Genomic DNA, 16797 nt, shown 5'->3' on the forward strand with positions numbered 1-16797 from the left:
CCCTCCTTCCCTGCTGCAGCCTTTTCAGTAAGCACTTTCCCAAATTCCAAGCCCTCAAAAAGCAGGGTTGCTTGGGATTTCTTTCATATGCCCAGGTACACTGAAATGGATATACGCTGACCGAAGATGGCCATATGCTGAAAGAAATTAAATACCTCCACCCTCTCCACTCATACCCTAGACGCCCCTCTGCCAGGCCTTACTCCGTACCACAGCATGTCTTAAGGCAGCGCTGTTACCCAATTTTCCCAACCAGCTCATTCATCTCAGAGCCATTCTCTCTCCTGACAGTTGTGCCTCCGTGCACCTGCGGCAGCGAGCACGGGAGGCCTCTGCTGAACCGACTAAATGCACCTCGCCGCCCGGAGCCAGGGAACAACCCCACATCGCCTGCAAGCGTGAGCAGAAATGCGACACGAACCCTCCCTCAGCCAGAGAAATAAGCCACAACGGTGCTTATTCAAGCCCAGAGTCATATGCTCTTCCCAGAGACAGAAGTCACCGCCAGCCAGAATTTATGAATCCTCGAGTACACAGGAATGTTCTTCCTTCTCTGCAGTATGCAACTGAAGTACTTTGGAAACCATATGCCGTAAAAAGATAATTTATTGTCAAAAAGCAAATCTTCGCGGCATCTGTCTGTGGGGCTCCCTCTATAAATTTGCACAGAACTATCAAGGCTGAAGCTTACAGCACAGTGTAACCACACTGAACAGCATTTCAGCCGCTCTCTGGGTTCTCTGGTATTCTGGATACTTTCCAAGCAGTAATTAATAGAGTCAACACATTCACAGTATTGGGTGTTGATTCTGAACTGCACAAAATTGTCTCCTCTGAGAGTACCGAGATGCAGAACACATGAATCACGCTGGACGCTTTCAGATGTGGAACTTCCACAATATTTGCTGTGGATAATAAAATCTCATCAGCCCTTATTCAAGCTGGATAATGACAATGCATTTTCTGTCAGAGCCAGGGACGTTTTTAAAAAAAAACATGCCCTCTCCTCCAGTTGTGAAAAGAGCAAGCTACTTCTACAAAGCCTTATTTTACAGCAGTATCAAAATAATTTAAATAACACACTGCAAGCACCATGATGCAATATGAGCTTTGTATAATCCCGTTACCACTGAATCACTGCAGAAGAGGAAAAAAATCTGCAGTTTGTGTGGTGCTTACAAAACAGCTGTACTCACTGTCAACAGAGTGGCAAAGGACTTTATTTATTTATGGAAGATCTACACAGGAAGGGTGTCAGACCCAATTTGTCTGGCTCCCTGCCTCACCTCCAGCTTGCAAGACCACAGTTGAAAGGGTCATTTGATCCATTATACCCCCTGCAATGTCCTGCTTGCTGAGCGTGCCCATGAGGGTGCCAGTTCATGCCTGGTGAACAGCCTTGCTTGCTCATACCCACCATGCAAGAAGCCACAGCTTCACTGGAGCACTCAAAGTTTTGACTGTTGAAGTAGGCTTCAGTGTCCTCTCCACAAATACTGTACAAGCATTTCCGACAGCACTTTCAGTGCTACCCAGCTCCGTGACGCACAGTCACACAACCAAGCAAAGCATTATCAGATATTAATGTGATGTTCTCACATTATCAAGTCAACCAGCAGAAGGCAATGCTGTGAGTAAAAGTCTGTAGCAGCTGGCATACTACAGAGATGATGCAAGCACAAAAGAAAAAGGGAGAACTGTAAAGAGAGGAATATCTAAAAAGCATTAATATGATTGTGTGTTGTGTAAGAGGAGACTTATTTTTTTTCCTCATTTACAATTAAAAAATGAATGCCAGTGTACTGCATACCCAACTTTTTCTTATTCATACCCAAACATAGTCCTTGCACAGGGGCAGGTATTACCTGATTGCCTTAGCAGCCTGAGTGTTAGTTTTATTGAGCTACAGCAATTCGCTTGACTTCTGAAAATCAGATTGGTAGAGCATGTTTTATTCAAATCATTAAAAATACTGATGATTAAGTGTTGTTTTGCAGATGCCCAAGTATTTCAGGGATAGATCATGAAAAGAGTCTAAAATAAATTGTCCATCAGCTTAAGTTTACTTCACCCATGAAGGGCTCAGTGACTGTTTGACTCATGTTTCGTTCTTGCAGAATCAGGTAGCCCTTCTAGCCTTCCACAGGAGAAGCTAATAACATTTAAAATAAAAAAATACTCTCTGCAATCCAGTCTAAGTAAATCACCTAGCCACTGGATATGTAAACAAAATAAATGTTTTTATTTCTCCTACTAATTGAATACAGGAAGCACACAATTTTCAAATAGGGCTTTCCTGTTCCAATACCAGATACGAAAACTTCATTACCCAGTTGTAATTACTTCCTCTTCATTATGTAGTTTATAGGTAAAAGAGGGAGAGGAAGGCTACAGTTCCATCATGGTTAATACACATGTGGCACTCAGCGGAACAACTGATGCTGATTAGGGAAGGACACAGAACTGTATCTTCGCTGAATTTGCCAGGGAACTTTGTACCGAGCTTTTCGCTAGCTTTATACAGGATCATGGAGGAGACCATAAAGGATGCCAGCAGAAGTTTAACCTGCCAGGAATTCTGCAATGCATCAGAAGGAACGTATATCCCACAAAAAACTCTGTGGTCAAATGATAAGATTTGAAGAGAAAATAAAGTGGAACCAGGAGGGGAGAAGAGGAGGAAGAAGGAATTAACTCTGGCGGGTGGTGGAGGGGAACCAAATCCTAAGTAATCAGGTTGGGCAGCAAACGGCTGTTAAAGCAGAGCGTGCCAGAACAAGGGAAGAGGCAACCCTCCAAATATGTTTGGGTTATTTAGGAATACAGCCATATGGTATCAGGTGATGTGGAAGGCAACAGGCTCATTTCTTTAGCAAAGTGGTGGCACGAAGGAGTCAGGGAAGATAACATTGTGTTAAGTTTCTTGCAAGGGACAAATTGGGGTGATTTCTCCCTATACATCTCTATATCCTTAGTTAACCTCATAACGCAAGCCCTGTCCTCCCCTCCCACCCTAGAAAAAGGTAAACAGCACTCACTCTTCCTACAAAGATCAAATAAATATAAAAGTGTAAACAATATTAAAATAAAAATTTACACCACGCAGTCAAGGTACAAACCAGCTCTTGTGAAAGGCAACAAGGAAAAACACAACAGTGTTGCTACTTACATTCTTGTATTGCTGGTCTTGTTGATAATTACAGATTTTCCAGTCTGATCCACATTGTGATCCATTCCGAAATAAGCTGCCACTCTGTGCACTAACATCCTCTGATACGACGACATCTGAGGGAACTTTTTATAGTGATTACTGGAAGAAGAGGAAACAAAGTGCACTAATAATTACATTTCCCTCTGAGCTATAATTAAATGAAAATAGCAATACATTTAATAATTCAGTGGACAGAAATCCAAAAATTTCTCCTCTGTGCATTTACACATTAACATTTGCTATGAGAAGGCAGAAAAAGGTAATTAGAGTTTCTAATAAGGATATTTCCATGCACTACACTGAGACTAACAAAGTTCATGCTTCATGGTATGAACTGAATAGTCTATATATTGGGAAGAACTTGTCCCCCGACCCCTCTCTCGTGCTCCCTGCACAAACGATCCTGCAGATTTGCTGAGATACTGGCAACAGCTTTCTGCCTTTCTCCCTAAGGTCAGATGCAAGGCGATGCTGGAAAAATCTTTTGGCAAATAGTCCTTTTTTTCTCTCTCACTGACAAAATGCTTATTTCCCATCAGCATAATTTCTTCCTCTGTTAATATTCTGACTTTCTATTTTTAAAGCCACAGAAACGTTTTATTGTAAAGAACACATGGTACCAAGAATCCCTCCAGTCAAGTTTTATTTTCTAACACATAAGAATTACACAGCACACAGGAAAACCCGTGAGGTAGCATATCTGTTCACCCTCTGCACTGGAAGCTTTAATTATATTTTTGGACCTAAACGAGTGGAGCAAGTGCAATTGTGATGCAATGAAGAGTTAAAGGTCTTCCTTTATACCTCCTGTATTTTCAGCAGTGCTACCATGTGCCAGGAAATAAAAGCCTGATCTTGCAGTGCATCAGTAACAGCAGTCGGGAGCACTGTGGGCCATATGAGAATATCCCCTTGCACAGCTCGCATTGCCACACACACATACACACGTGACTTCATAACCCAAGCGTGGAGCTCAACTTACTTGTTGTCGCTAATAAAATCAATAATTTCCTGTTCCATTTTCAAGAGTATCATTCTGTCCCTGTCAAAAAGGAAAGCAAGGATTTCTAGCATCAACCAACAATAGACATTTTAGATGGAAAAATGAACATACGAATGTTTCTAAGGCAACTCTGACAGCACTGTCAGCCACCGTGGTTAAAAACAAAACACTGGTGCACCTGGAGGAGATCGCAGCCCACTTTGCTGCACCTTCACTGCTCTTCCTTGAGTTCAGATATGGTTTGAGAGTGCTTCCAGCCACAACAGGCTGCAATCAATGCCTTGGCATAGAAAGGCTGACTGCTATGGATAGCTTCGGTCCTTTTTCGCCCTAGGGTTTTGGTTGGATTTTTCTGGATGGAAAATGAGATTTCCAGCAAACCTAGCTCTTTCACAAAATGAGCTGCTACCACAGAATTTTTCAACATTTTGTCCAAGACTGATCTTCCACGAGGCACTGATCTGCAGGTGAAAAGACTGGACGCATCTAATCTAGTTAGAGAGCACAACGCAGAACAACGCTCCTTGGAGGAAATGCTGCAGCATTTCTCACTCAAAATGCTGTTTTCAGATGGAAGGAAGGTCTCAGATGTTCCCCCCTCCTCCCAAAATCATTCAAAAATTTCCCCAATATATCTCTACAGATAATTTTCTTTTTCTAAGCTTGACAGAGTCTGTCACTCCTCAGTTCTTTCGAACCTTCTCATTTTGTGCAGATAAAGCAATTCAAGGACCTTCCATTACCTATACAAGAGGTTACACAAGCTGTTTGGTACCCAATTATTCCTCGTTCTCCTACAATTACAGTATTATATGGACCCTGTTTAACAAACTCAATTGAAATGAACATTGAAACTCATAACATATCAAAATGTTACAGTTCCTTCTTTAGACATTTAGAGGCCAGCTCGATGATGAGATTAACTCGTTGCTCCAACTGAACACTGGGAATACTGAGATAAGATTTTGGCACTGTGCACAGGGTTTCATCTACAGCATGACTACTTTATATTCATATACAAATTTCCAACTGCAACTGTTCTAACACATTGCCGCTAACATCATGCAGAGTTACATGTAAGAAAGTAAGAACAAAGACCAGATGTTGCTGAAAGTGAAATTAAGCAACAGGTGACTGGATGAGGGAGTAGAAGTTGATGACTTTTTTATAGCTTCTTGCTGTTAACAGCCAACCTCCTTTGCATTTTCTCTCATAACCATCTCGAGAGCTATATAAAACACAGTGTACAGTTATGGGAACTTGAAGACTGCCAACTGCAATGCAGAAAATACCTACCTGGGATTATTCTTTAATGTATTAATGAGAAACTCATGCAAATCTATGCCTGTTGAGTCTGTATACTCTTGACTGCAATCTGAAAAAAACCCAAACACACAGATTTATTTCATTCCAACAGTTACAATTAAGCTATGCAATAAACTAAAATCCATTTTCCAGTGTATGCTCTGAATGAAAATGTTCATTTGGAGTTCAGCCAAAAAAGACTTATGCTCAGAAACATCAGATGGACATTCACAGTTCTCCTGTACCATTGTACTGAAAAAGCAATGCCAAAACTAGACACCAACAGAAACTGCTGGTCATCTGAGAAAAGTCACAGGAAACCACCAATGCCACGCAAGACCCTGCCAAGTTCTTCCTTTAAACTACTAAATAAAATTTAGAAAAAGAAAAAAAAAGGTTTATTCATCACCGTTTCTCTGCATCACTTAAATATTAATACCGTACACATGGCAAATGAGGCATCGTGCCAGTGGGAATTCTATTTGCATTAACAGACTGAAATCCAGTGACGCCTGAGAGTGGGTGGGTAATAGGTATGCGTGACAATAGTCAGAATTAATTTTTTCAGCATTGCTATATCGCCTGACTCAAAAGTACACACAGATCCTCAAGCTGGCGTGAACTGTGAGAGCTCCATTGAAGCCAACTGACAATTCACACCAGCTACGGATCTGCATCCAGGTAGGTAATGATTATTTTTAAGAGATTACACTGCAACTCTGTGCCATGGATTAATAAAAGAAGTAATTATTAAAATACCAAATTTTGGAAAAGTCTTTTCTGAATGAGTCTTCATAGGCAATAAAAGGAGGTTGCAAAGCAGGTTAAAGGTCATGGATGGAATTCCCTTATGGCATTATAAGGAAATTCTCCATGAGAGAGGAGCAATAGCGAAGAGGATTACTCTGCTGCCTACATTGCACAAATGACGTGCCAGTGTATTCTCATACGTATATTTATATATATAGATGCATGTGTGTTTATACCAACATGGTTAAGTATTCAGGAGACTGGTTTTGCATTAAAGGGAAATTAATAACCTCAATAGCAAACCTCAATTTGGATGGGTTCTTCACTTTCAAAGCTCGTTTTTCATGCTGACATCACTCATGCATACACATTTCAGGTTCTGAATTTTCTCAATGTATGAAAACACTTCTACTGTTTGTTTATTTATACACAAACAGAAGTATGCTTATAAAACCAGACACAATTATCTTTATAACAGTAATAACAGCAATTTAAATACTTTTAAGTTCACCTTTTGATAACATTCTGATCTTGGTTTTTTCACTGTTTTTATCTTTTTCTTTATTTTTATCCTTCTCTTTTTCTTTCTCGGAGTCATCTTTACTAGATTTATCTTCTTCTTGCAAGCTAGGAAAACTTGAAAGCTGTAGTTGGATTGATTCCTGCTGAGGAAAGAAAAAAAAAAAAGAAAAAAAAAGAAAAAGGAGATAAATTTAGGGTCAGATTTAGTAAGCTTTCATGGCTTCCAACCTGCAGAGATTTGTGTTAAAACTATGTGCAGCTAGAAAAGCTGAAGCCAGATACATTTCTTTCCTATTTTTGTTTTCCAGGAGTATAAATGATATCTTCGCAGCCAAATTCTAGTGGTAAGTGTATTTCTTCCCTGATATTTGAACACTATAAACTTTTAGACTACCAACATTAAAGGCACTGTATTATTCTACGCTTCTGTAATTTTCACTTAAGACTTCTAAGACTGTGAAATACATTTTGTAGGTGCTTTCTTAAGTAGTTATATAATTAACACTACACATATGAAATGATGATCAATGAATAGATGCCTGAAAAATGTTATTTCTAACCCCTCGTTAATAAATCCTGCAGGTTCATATGAACTTTTTTCCCTATGGTATCAGCTAGACTGAGCTTTCGGGCTCTGACAGCTGAAGAGTGCCAGCAAATTATAAACTCAGTGGTATACAAAAGGGCTTCCTTACTTATCAGGTACTTTATAAATATAAAGACATATGCAAACATGCATTTAGCAAAAGGGGTAAAATGTGTACTGAGATTTTCAAACAAGTTGTGGTAAGTGAACTTCAAGGCATTTCATTTCTTCCAGTATTTCCAAGATTGAGTCCCTTTGAAAGCATGCTTCAGATTTAAAAATTTAATTATAAATGAGAATTTAAGCTGGTTTGGGTTTTCCAGATTGCTTTAAAGAACTTGCTATTCTTCACTTACAACATTACACTATATTGGCTTTGTTTTAACACAGCATAACTTGTTTTCTGGTGAAGTTGCCACAGCATCATTTACATATCCCAAGAAATAGCAATCTGTTTTGACAAAACTGAACGAAGCATACTTCTGTGTTCATATTCTTTTGAAGAAAAAATGGCTATAATATATGCTTACGTAATGTGAAAATGCATATTTGAATTAAACTGTCACAGAACTCCCCGATAATGCAGTTTTCTTTAATAGAGTACTGCATGCCTGATAATTTTTTGGCATCATGCTAATGAAAACCAAATTCACTAATGCTGAAGAAAACAAGAGTTCCTTGAGTTCCATCAAATTCCTTTCCTGTACAATTTTTCAAAGATCAGTTCAAAACTTTAAAGTAAGGGGTGTTTTTTCAAGTAACCGGACAGTATAAATTTGAAAGATTCTTTTGATGATTATTACAAATTTTAGGTTTCTGAACTTTTTTTTTTTTAAAAGAACTACAAATCAGCCACCACAACACAAGTAAGACAAGAACCTGAAGAAGGCGGCATCAGCATAAACATGCCACAGTAAGAGATAAATTGACTTGTTTCTCTGCTTAATCACTACAGGCTTTTTGCGAAGTTCAAATGTGGCACAAAAGACTTGAGATGGAAAACACTGAAAAGAGAAACAAAGCCCTAGAGCCAAAATTTAACCTGAACTACTGCCCTTAATCCCTATTTGTGTTCGCTTTGTCTGATGGTATTGGTGAAAAATTCCACTTAAAGAGGGAAAGAGTAGGAACTCCTGCTCATTCAAGGTAAGGATACACAGAAGGAATGTTTGCTAACCTGCTCAGTTGCACTCAGAGGACTAACGTGACACCTGCTTTCTTTCACATCAAATGGCAGTCCGATTTCTCATTTCAACAAACAACTTTGGATCAACTACTGCCAAAGACCCCAAAGGACAACTCCTGATGCCCTGCACTACCCTGAGCAGTGACTGTGCCCATAAGCTCTTCAAAACAGGAGAAAAATGTAACTGGCCATGCAGTTCCCAGGACATTAATCCTAACCTTCACAGTGGCTGCTGAAGTGCCCTTACGGAGAGAAATACGGCAGACCTTACATGTAAGCACATGTATGGACACACAGTAGATACTGTCTTACATGGAACATAGTATCTATTTGCACTAGAAGAAACACACAAAAGGGCTATAGAGTCGTGAAAGCAAGCTACTGTATATTTTCTTAGATTTTTATTGATTTTTCTCAATAATAAAATACAATGTTAATAAATACATTAATACAAGGTCAGTATAGTGAACAACAAAATAGATGTTTGAATTGCAATAATACACTTCTTGGTCAATAGTATAACATTAAAGGCAACATTCTTTTTAGGTAAGCGTTCAAGATCAAGTAATACAGGTAAACAAGTGTTTTCCCTATACAGGAAAAAGAAGGCAAGTATTCAAATATAAATACAAACATCAAGTCTGCAGTACAATCCATACTCAGTAGTTCTGGCAATGTACCATACATTCTCTGGTAATTAATTCCCTGTGCTTTGTAAACCATTTAGATAAAATAATAGTTGAAAAAAAATTTAAAATAATCCAAACAAAACAAAAAAAATCAGCTTTTTGTCCTTTAAAATGAAAACAAAGCGATTTGGTTTGACACAAAACCTCCTGTATCCTTCAGCCAGTCCAAGGAGGAGCCTGCAAGTTCCATGGCAAAGGAATGGTAAAAGGACAGCAAAAGTGCAATTCCTATCTAATTAATTACACAAAGGCAATTGTGTCTTTAGGAAAGAACCACTGGGAGGGTGTGGGGGAGTTTGGTGGTCCAGGAAGGGCATTTTATCTCCCATAAACGTTTTGATATGGTCAAAGAACCTGACTTTTTGACCAGCCATAGCAAAGATTTAAGACCAGAGGCTGTCCTTTTAACAGGAACGCCTCCTCTGCCTGGCGTTGGGGTGCAATCCGGGCAGGGATTTTACCTCTAATCCTGCCAGTCTTTCTGACAGTTAACACCGGTCCTGTGCAGTACATTATAAACTACCGTGCCATGCTTCATACAATCTCTTTGTGTTAGTCTCCTTTTCATTCTCATTAAACAATAGAAAATACAAATGAAAGCAGACTGAGCACCACGCATCTTGAGTAATGCAAGTTAAGCAGAAAGCATATACCTACAACAGAACAACTGATAAAATAACCTGCTCATCTACTGCACAAGCATCAATGTAGAGCAGTAGAACACGCAGACGTCCCCCTGCAAAACCAACTGGTTTTTGCTCTTTCAAAGAAAAGAAAAAAAGGAAAAAAAAAAGAAAAAAATTTAAAAGAAAAAAAAAAAGACTTGTCTATACTTATGAGTTAAGAGGCAAGCTGGATTTGTTTTATTTCAAGTCAATAAAGGAAACTGTAAAAGGAAACCACTTAAAAAACGTGGTTTGGTTTTTTTTGCTAAGCTCACAAGAAGTCGCTTGCTCAAGCTCTCTTGATGGCTGATCTCACTTGCACATAAACATCTCAGAAATTATAGGCAGTGCTCATACTATTTTGGTTTTGGGATGGTTTTTTTAAGCCTTGCTCTTGCCATACAAGCCAAGAATACTGTTTGAGGTTTTTATTTTTGCTTTTTGGAGTATTTTTTGAAGTTAAGTCTACAAAGACTGCCACCAGCGTTATTGTCCATGGTGAAGAGGTGCAGGAGACAGAACTCTACCAGCTGCTGGGAATACAACACTACCAGTACAGAAACTCATATACACGCTTTTTGATACCAGAAAAATCTACACCGAGAGTTTAGAAAATGAATGCCAGTCAGTAAGGGGCATCCTTTGCTCTATTGAAGTGTACTGGAGAGAAAAAGGACCTGTGAATTTTATGTGAAGGGGGACACTGATATGAACTGGAGTCTCAGAGGAACCAGAAACCAGAGCATATTCATAACTGTGTCTGGTGCAGCCTCAAAAGTGATAGCCTTAGAGAAAAGAACATATTAATATTCTTTCTGATTGTTACTTTTTTAAAGTTTTAAAATCTGAATTCTTTTGAATTCTTTTCCATTTGCTGAAATTTTCAGGGGGTCTGGAAAAAAAAGCAAACAACACCCTGTGATATAGTGTAAAACTAGTATTTCAAAATAAAGTTCACGGTAAACCAGATAACTTCATAAAAATGTGTTCACTGTTGGAAGTAATCTTTACCCCAAGAAAGAGGTTACTAAATGCCCAATTAAGTAACATAATCATGCAACTGAACGCGAAGGTCAACCATGCAGCTAACAGCAATGATTGCAAGTGTACCTGATTATCATGAATATTTTCCGCTCCTGGGCGAGGGGATGACTCTTCACACACAGCAAGACTCCGGACAAGTTTTCCTTTAGCTCCTGACTGAATAAGAGAAAGAAAACAAAGCAGAGAACAAACTGACCCCCAAGTCACATCAGCTGCACACGTCAGCTTTCCCTAAACATCCCAAATAACTACCACCCAGCCAGCCAGCCAAATCCTATCTGCCTTCAGTGCGGATAGAAAAGGATTCTAAGCGATGAGCCATTTGCCACGCAGGGGAGGTGGTAGGTTCCTTGTGCCTTTAATCATTTCTGCTACAGTTCACCCACTTCCACCAAAAATTGTAATGGCAAAGAACAGATACAGGTAATTTAACATAAAGTTTAAAGGTTCCTTCTGTCATTTGGCTTTGGTTGGTTGGTTTGGGTTTCTCCCCTTATCCCTCTTCTAGTAGTATTGCATCCAAGGAACAGGGGCAATAAAATGCACAAGTTTTATAGCTCTGCACTTGAAAAATTAAAATAAGGGGTTTGGGTTCTTTTGGGTTTTTTTGTTCCTAGAAGCTCCTTTCCCACCTACCCACTCCCCAAGGAGCTAGTCAGTCTCTGCTTCTTTATGTAAAGATTAGACCATTAAAATAAAATTCAAACAAAAATGTTAATTACTAAAGCAAAAGGAATGAGGTTTTTTCCTTCCCCGGTGGCACATTCAAGCACACAAGCTGTCTAACCCAAACACACAGCAAGCCCAGCAGCATGAAAGCATGATGGATAAATGAAAGGGAGACTGACACGTTTTTATCTAGTGGATGTCTTCTGTATTTATGCAACAAGATTATGGGATGAGGGGGAGAAAAAACCCAACCAAATAAAATAAAAAACACCAAAAAAAAAAACCCCAAAACCCAAGAGCGAAAAAGCACCCCACACAAATGATGAAAGACTATTATTTCAACTGCAGACAGCCTTTTGCTTGAATTTTTTTTATACACCATGGCATGCAATTCCAAACAGAGATGGAGGACTCTTACCTTGGATCTCTTTTTCTGCTGGTTCTGATTTGCACCTCGTTTCTGGGTACAGCAAAAAAAGAGAAGCAGTTGTCACTTCAGGGGAAGTCGTACACAAGAAGACCATTACCAATAGACACACTAAATCACTCCTAAATGATATTTTAATCAGTTGATGACAGCAAAAACAGCTTCCCCAAACCCCCTCTAGAAAGCAGAGAAAACAAAGAATCATCTCTGTTTGCTTTATCCATTTTAGGAACAGGCATAAACAACGAGAACACTGCACGGTGTTCTGTGATTTTGGATAGAAGAAAAATGTAAAAAAAAGGCATGCTTAAGTAAACGTTCCCCGTCTCCAAATTCCTCTCAAATTGGAGTCTCCCCCTTTATTTTTATATTTGATTGAGCAAAAAGGATTAAACCCCCCTCATCCGACAAATTCTTCTTATCAAATTACCTTCTTAGGCTTTGCATAACAAGTTTTTGTTGGCAGTAACACCTACAAACCAAACCACACATTAAGTAATTATTCATTAGCATTACCTGTAAATTCATGAGATCAGCGTAGTTTTCTAAATCCCCAAAGAGGGAAAACAGTCAAATATTTCACCAAGATTTAAACAGATGTCTAGGAATTAACTTCTCAGAAAAAATATTAACAACACAGAAAGCAGCCTAGAGAGCTTGAGCGGTGAAATAAATAACAGTATTTATTTTATAAGGAGATAAAAGGATCAAAAATAGAATCAAAAATAATTTTTTTAAAAAAAATAAAGCAGAGAAGCAGTCTCAAAATCATGAGAGAAAAAAATCAAGGGAAGGGTAGGCAATGAAAGAGGTCATACAATTGGGAGGGCGATGGTAACACATTGACATTCACTGCACCCATTCACTATTCTTGTCTTACCTGCAGCTCTGTCTTGGCATCGCTCAGCTTCTCCTCCTTCTCCTCTACTTCCGAGCTTTCAGATTTATTAAGGATACAGTTGTCCTGGTTCGCTTCGGAGATGGCAGTCTCCTGCTCTTTTGCAGCTTCCTCTGCTGTCTCCTGGTTCAATTTACCTTGCTCAGACATTCTTCCAGACAGAAATTAAAATAACAAGATTTGGTGACCTGAAAGGTCAAGATATCACGACACAAACATACACACAAGAAAACACTGGAGGTGAATTTTTATTTATTTATTTTCAATTCCCAAGTAATTTCATTTCCTCTGATAAACAAACCAAAAATATGCAGCTTGGGAGTGGAAAGCTACATATGTCCCAGCTCAAGAGATGTACCGAATCAACGATATTGGATAACAAAGAATTGTTAAGCAGAGCTCTGAGCTACACAGTCTTGGCAGAGAGCAGATTTAAGGTGAGGTGCTGAGATCCCCTCAGCCCTCTTCTTCAACCCAGCCCAGCCCCAGGACTGCCGAGGTGCAGGAAGGGATGGCAAGGGACCTTCTGCTGCAGAGATCAGCAGCAGGAGCCAGGAAGGTCCCATTCAGACTTCCAGGTCTCTAGGATCGCAGTGCTCCCCTCCTCTAGATTTTTTGGTTTTGTTTTCTTTTTAAATAAGACAAGATAGTTAAACAAACAAAACAAAACAGAAATAAAAACTGAGCATGAGAAACAAGACTGTTTTTAGCACTCAATCATGTTTTTTCTACATAGCAGAAGCCCATGGTGCTCAATACCAGTTTTTAAAAAATTTATATATTTGAAGAGGCAATAATTCAATAATAAATATGAAATCTAAATTTGGCAATAAAGCTCTCAGGGTCAACATTTTCAGGCATCAAACTGACAGCTCCATTATTAAAATCCTAAGCCTCTTCCCAAACCCCATGTCACTCTCCAGCACTACGAAAATCCTACAGGAAGCTCTTGGCAGGTATTTCTAATGAAGATATCTTAGCTGAACTGCATTTACTCTCAGCTCACAATGGGTTGTTGTACAGAAGCTTTAAAGGCTTTTCAAAGTTAAAGCCTATTATTATTTTCTCTCTTTTTTTCCTCTCTCCCCCCCCCCCATCTCCCTCCTGAAGCCTCCCCCACTGATCAATTGTCAAATGAGACTCATGAATAATTTAACTTTCTTTCCCCATCCATTTGGTTTAAGAAGTATCTTCAAAAAAAACAACTGTGGTTGAGAAAGGGAGTTATTTGAGAAAGAGTCTTTTGCAATACCTTGCCAATTCTCAACAGTGAAACAGTGGCCAGTAAGCAAACCCACACTTCAGCATGTCTCTTTTTTACAGCCTGTAATTAATATTCAACAGATCTGATATCACTTACCTTCTTTTTTTTAAGCTCTGTTTTAAGTGAAAATAAAATACAGAGTTCTAAAAACTTATTTCTTCCAATTTTTGCTTTTGTTTTGACACTGTAAGCAAATAAAATAACAAAACCTTTCCCCACATACTCTTCCCGTTGGAGAAGAAATGAAGCTACACAGTTCATAAATAAACTCACTGGAATATGAAGCTCACAAATTAGCCCACAGTAAGCCAAGCCAAACTTTGAGTTGTTCCCCCTTCCTCCCACCGCCCTCCCCAGGAAGTCCCATGGTATTGGCTATTCCACAGCTACAACTGAAACTTGAACCGCTCTGCTAAAAATTCAAAAGTTGATGAATGGCAGGACCTGGAACTGGTCTGTTAAATAACCCTTAATTTGTTGGTGAGAATCCTGAAGAAAGGCACATGCATGCATGAGTTCTTTATGGGCACAATACCCCTCAGATCATCTACATGCTTACACGGTGTTCACAAAAAATGATCACACTCAGAAGCAACCATTTACCTGAAAAACTGCTATAATTCCCACTGTCTTTCTAGCGTCTTCTGTTGCTCTTCACTGGTTAAGTCCACACAAATGATCAATGACAACGTGAGTCCCATGTCCCCATTAACAGTTCAGAGCGCCAATCTCCATGCTGGTCCTTCAGAGGGTTTGACGGATCATAGTCAACCTGGAAAAAGATGAAAAGTAAATAACAACGGTAACGATCATGGTACAACGTAAAGATGCAATAGATAGGACCAGATTTCTAACACTAATGACCAGCTTCAAGCAAATCACTTTCACAGCTTGATCCAGCTCCACCTGTCTCAAAACTGCCTGCTTCTTCTCTAATGAAGGCTAGAGCCGGCTGTTCAAGTCATAACAGCTCCTACGCAAGGAGCTAAAATTAACAATTGCATTATGCACTGAAGATTACTCACTTCAATTTTAACCTTTTTTAGAGAATTCCAGCACTTTTCATTAAAAAAAGCATATATACATATTTATATATAAGCTCATCTGTTTGCTTCAACAGAAATCAATGAGGGTATGAGGAGAAAGGACCTGCTCGCTTTTTAACTACAGGTTCTGCTCCAACTAAAATTTCAGTAGTCAAATGCTAGTGAAAAAGCAGCAAAGTCACCTGCTTCACCAGGGTGGTGAATCAAGATGCTCATTTAATAAGCTGAATAAAAATTGAAATGATCAAGAATGGGGGGAAGGAGAAGTAAAAAATCCTATTCCTCAAACAGCCACCAGTAAAAAAAAAAAAAAAAAACCAAAAAAAACCAAACAACCTAAAACTTTTTATTGCAGTACTGCATGATGAGGAAAAAGGAGATCTCCAGGTTATGGTTCAGAAAATAAACCTGAAGAAAGAGTTGCCTTAGCAATACAATGTATGCTGTTCATCAGGATTGCGCTTGCCAGCTGAAAAGCTGTCTCTAACAGAAAAGGGAGATTTTTGGCATGAGTGAGACTGATTTACAAGCCACGGCTGTGTGCCGACTGTCCTGGTACAACAGGCACCTCTTCTCAAGGCTTGCTCCTGAGTCACAGTTGAAGCAATTAGAGCAAATACACAAAAACAGAAAACAAGAGGAAATGTATCATTCTACTTCAGAGGGAAAAAAAAAACTAAAACCAAAAAAAAAACCCCAAACACACTGAAAATCATCTCACTCTGGCATCAGACTCCTTGCTTCTGAGGCACAATTGTGCAGGGTTGCAATTGCTGTACGGTACATGGCAGCGCACTGGAACTCACCTCGTTAAGGCTGCTGAATTCATGTGCCAGAAATGTAATTTAGCCTTTCACAAAAATCAAGTCCTGCCCTCTCTGGGAGCTCAGGCGTACAGAGGGGACCAGCAGGCATTTCTATAAAATATCACTATAGTGGTACATATATATCTTCAAACCACTAAATTTGTACAGAATAATACAAAAGAATGTCTTCCCACTCGCTTGTTGGTATTTCTCACTGGACATTGTCAGAAATTTTATCTCATTACAAGCATACTTACAGGATCATGATGGGAGTGGCAAAGGAACAATATGGAAAATTATGCCTAATGACTCAAGCACATGCAAATGTATTTCATGGAGCCAATACTCAGAGAGAAAAGAGCAAATAAACCACAGACATAAAAATCTTTAACCCTTCCATTAACCCATTGCCTCAGACTTTACAAAAGAGAAAAAACAAATCCATCAAGCAAAACCAAACACAAACCAAAAGCCCCAAGGAAATACAGCGTATTAGTTTCACCAAGAAAACTTCCAGCCAGAGCAATCAGAAACCTCCAAAGCTAACTGAAAAATAGAAAAACAGATAGCTGTACCAAAATCAGAAGACTAAAAAAATCCCCCAATTTCAGGATTCTTCACTGTTACCATGTGTTGTGAATTAACTATTCAGAAGACAAACAGACAGAGAAAAACAAAAAACAGACAACAGACCAACTAAACAAAGGGTATCGTATCCAGCAATTG

The 16797-nt window shown here is 39.1% G+C and overlaps 1 protein-coding gene across 9 annotated transcripts in view; it reads right to left on the reverse strand.

The window, feature by feature from the left end:
• ARPP21 (cAMP regulated phosphoprotein 21) overlaps positions 1 to 16797 on the reverse strand; it is a 202026-nt gene that overhangs the window by 91145 nt on the left and 94084 nt on the right. For 5 of the 9 annotated variants that reach the window (XM_084260258.1, XM_084260256.1, XM_084260251.1 and 2 more), the window contains exons 2-9: positions 14823 to 14991; positions 12938 to 13143; positions 12049 to 12090; positions 11028 to 11117; positions 6781 to 6934; positions 5511 to 5589; positions 4194 to 4253; positions 3170 to 3310 (exon numbers count right to left, since the gene is read on the reverse strand). In XM_084260258.1, coding sequence (XP_084116384.1) covers positions 3170 to 3310; positions 4194 to 4253; positions 5511 to 5589; positions 6781 to 6934; positions 11028 to 11117; positions 12049 to 12090; positions 12938 to 13105 — 734 coding nt within the window. In that variant the 5' untranslated portion in view covers positions 13106 to 13143; positions 14823 to 14991. The remainder of the gene's footprint in view (positions 1 to 3169; positions 3311 to 4193; positions 4254 to 5510; positions 5590 to 6780; positions 6935 to 11027; positions 11118 to 12048; positions 12091 to 12937; positions 13144 to 14822; positions 14992 to 16797) is intronic. The other 4 variants (XM_084260257.1, XM_084260255.1, XM_084260259.1 and 1 more) reach the window with 2 other exon arrangements.

This window comes from Gallinula chloropus, assembly GCF_964237585.1.
Source record: "Gallinula chloropus genome assembly, chromosome: 2".
Taxonomy (NCBI): domain Eukaryota; kingdom Metazoa; phylum Chordata; class Aves; order Gruiformes; family Rallidae; genus Gallinula; species Gallinula chloropus.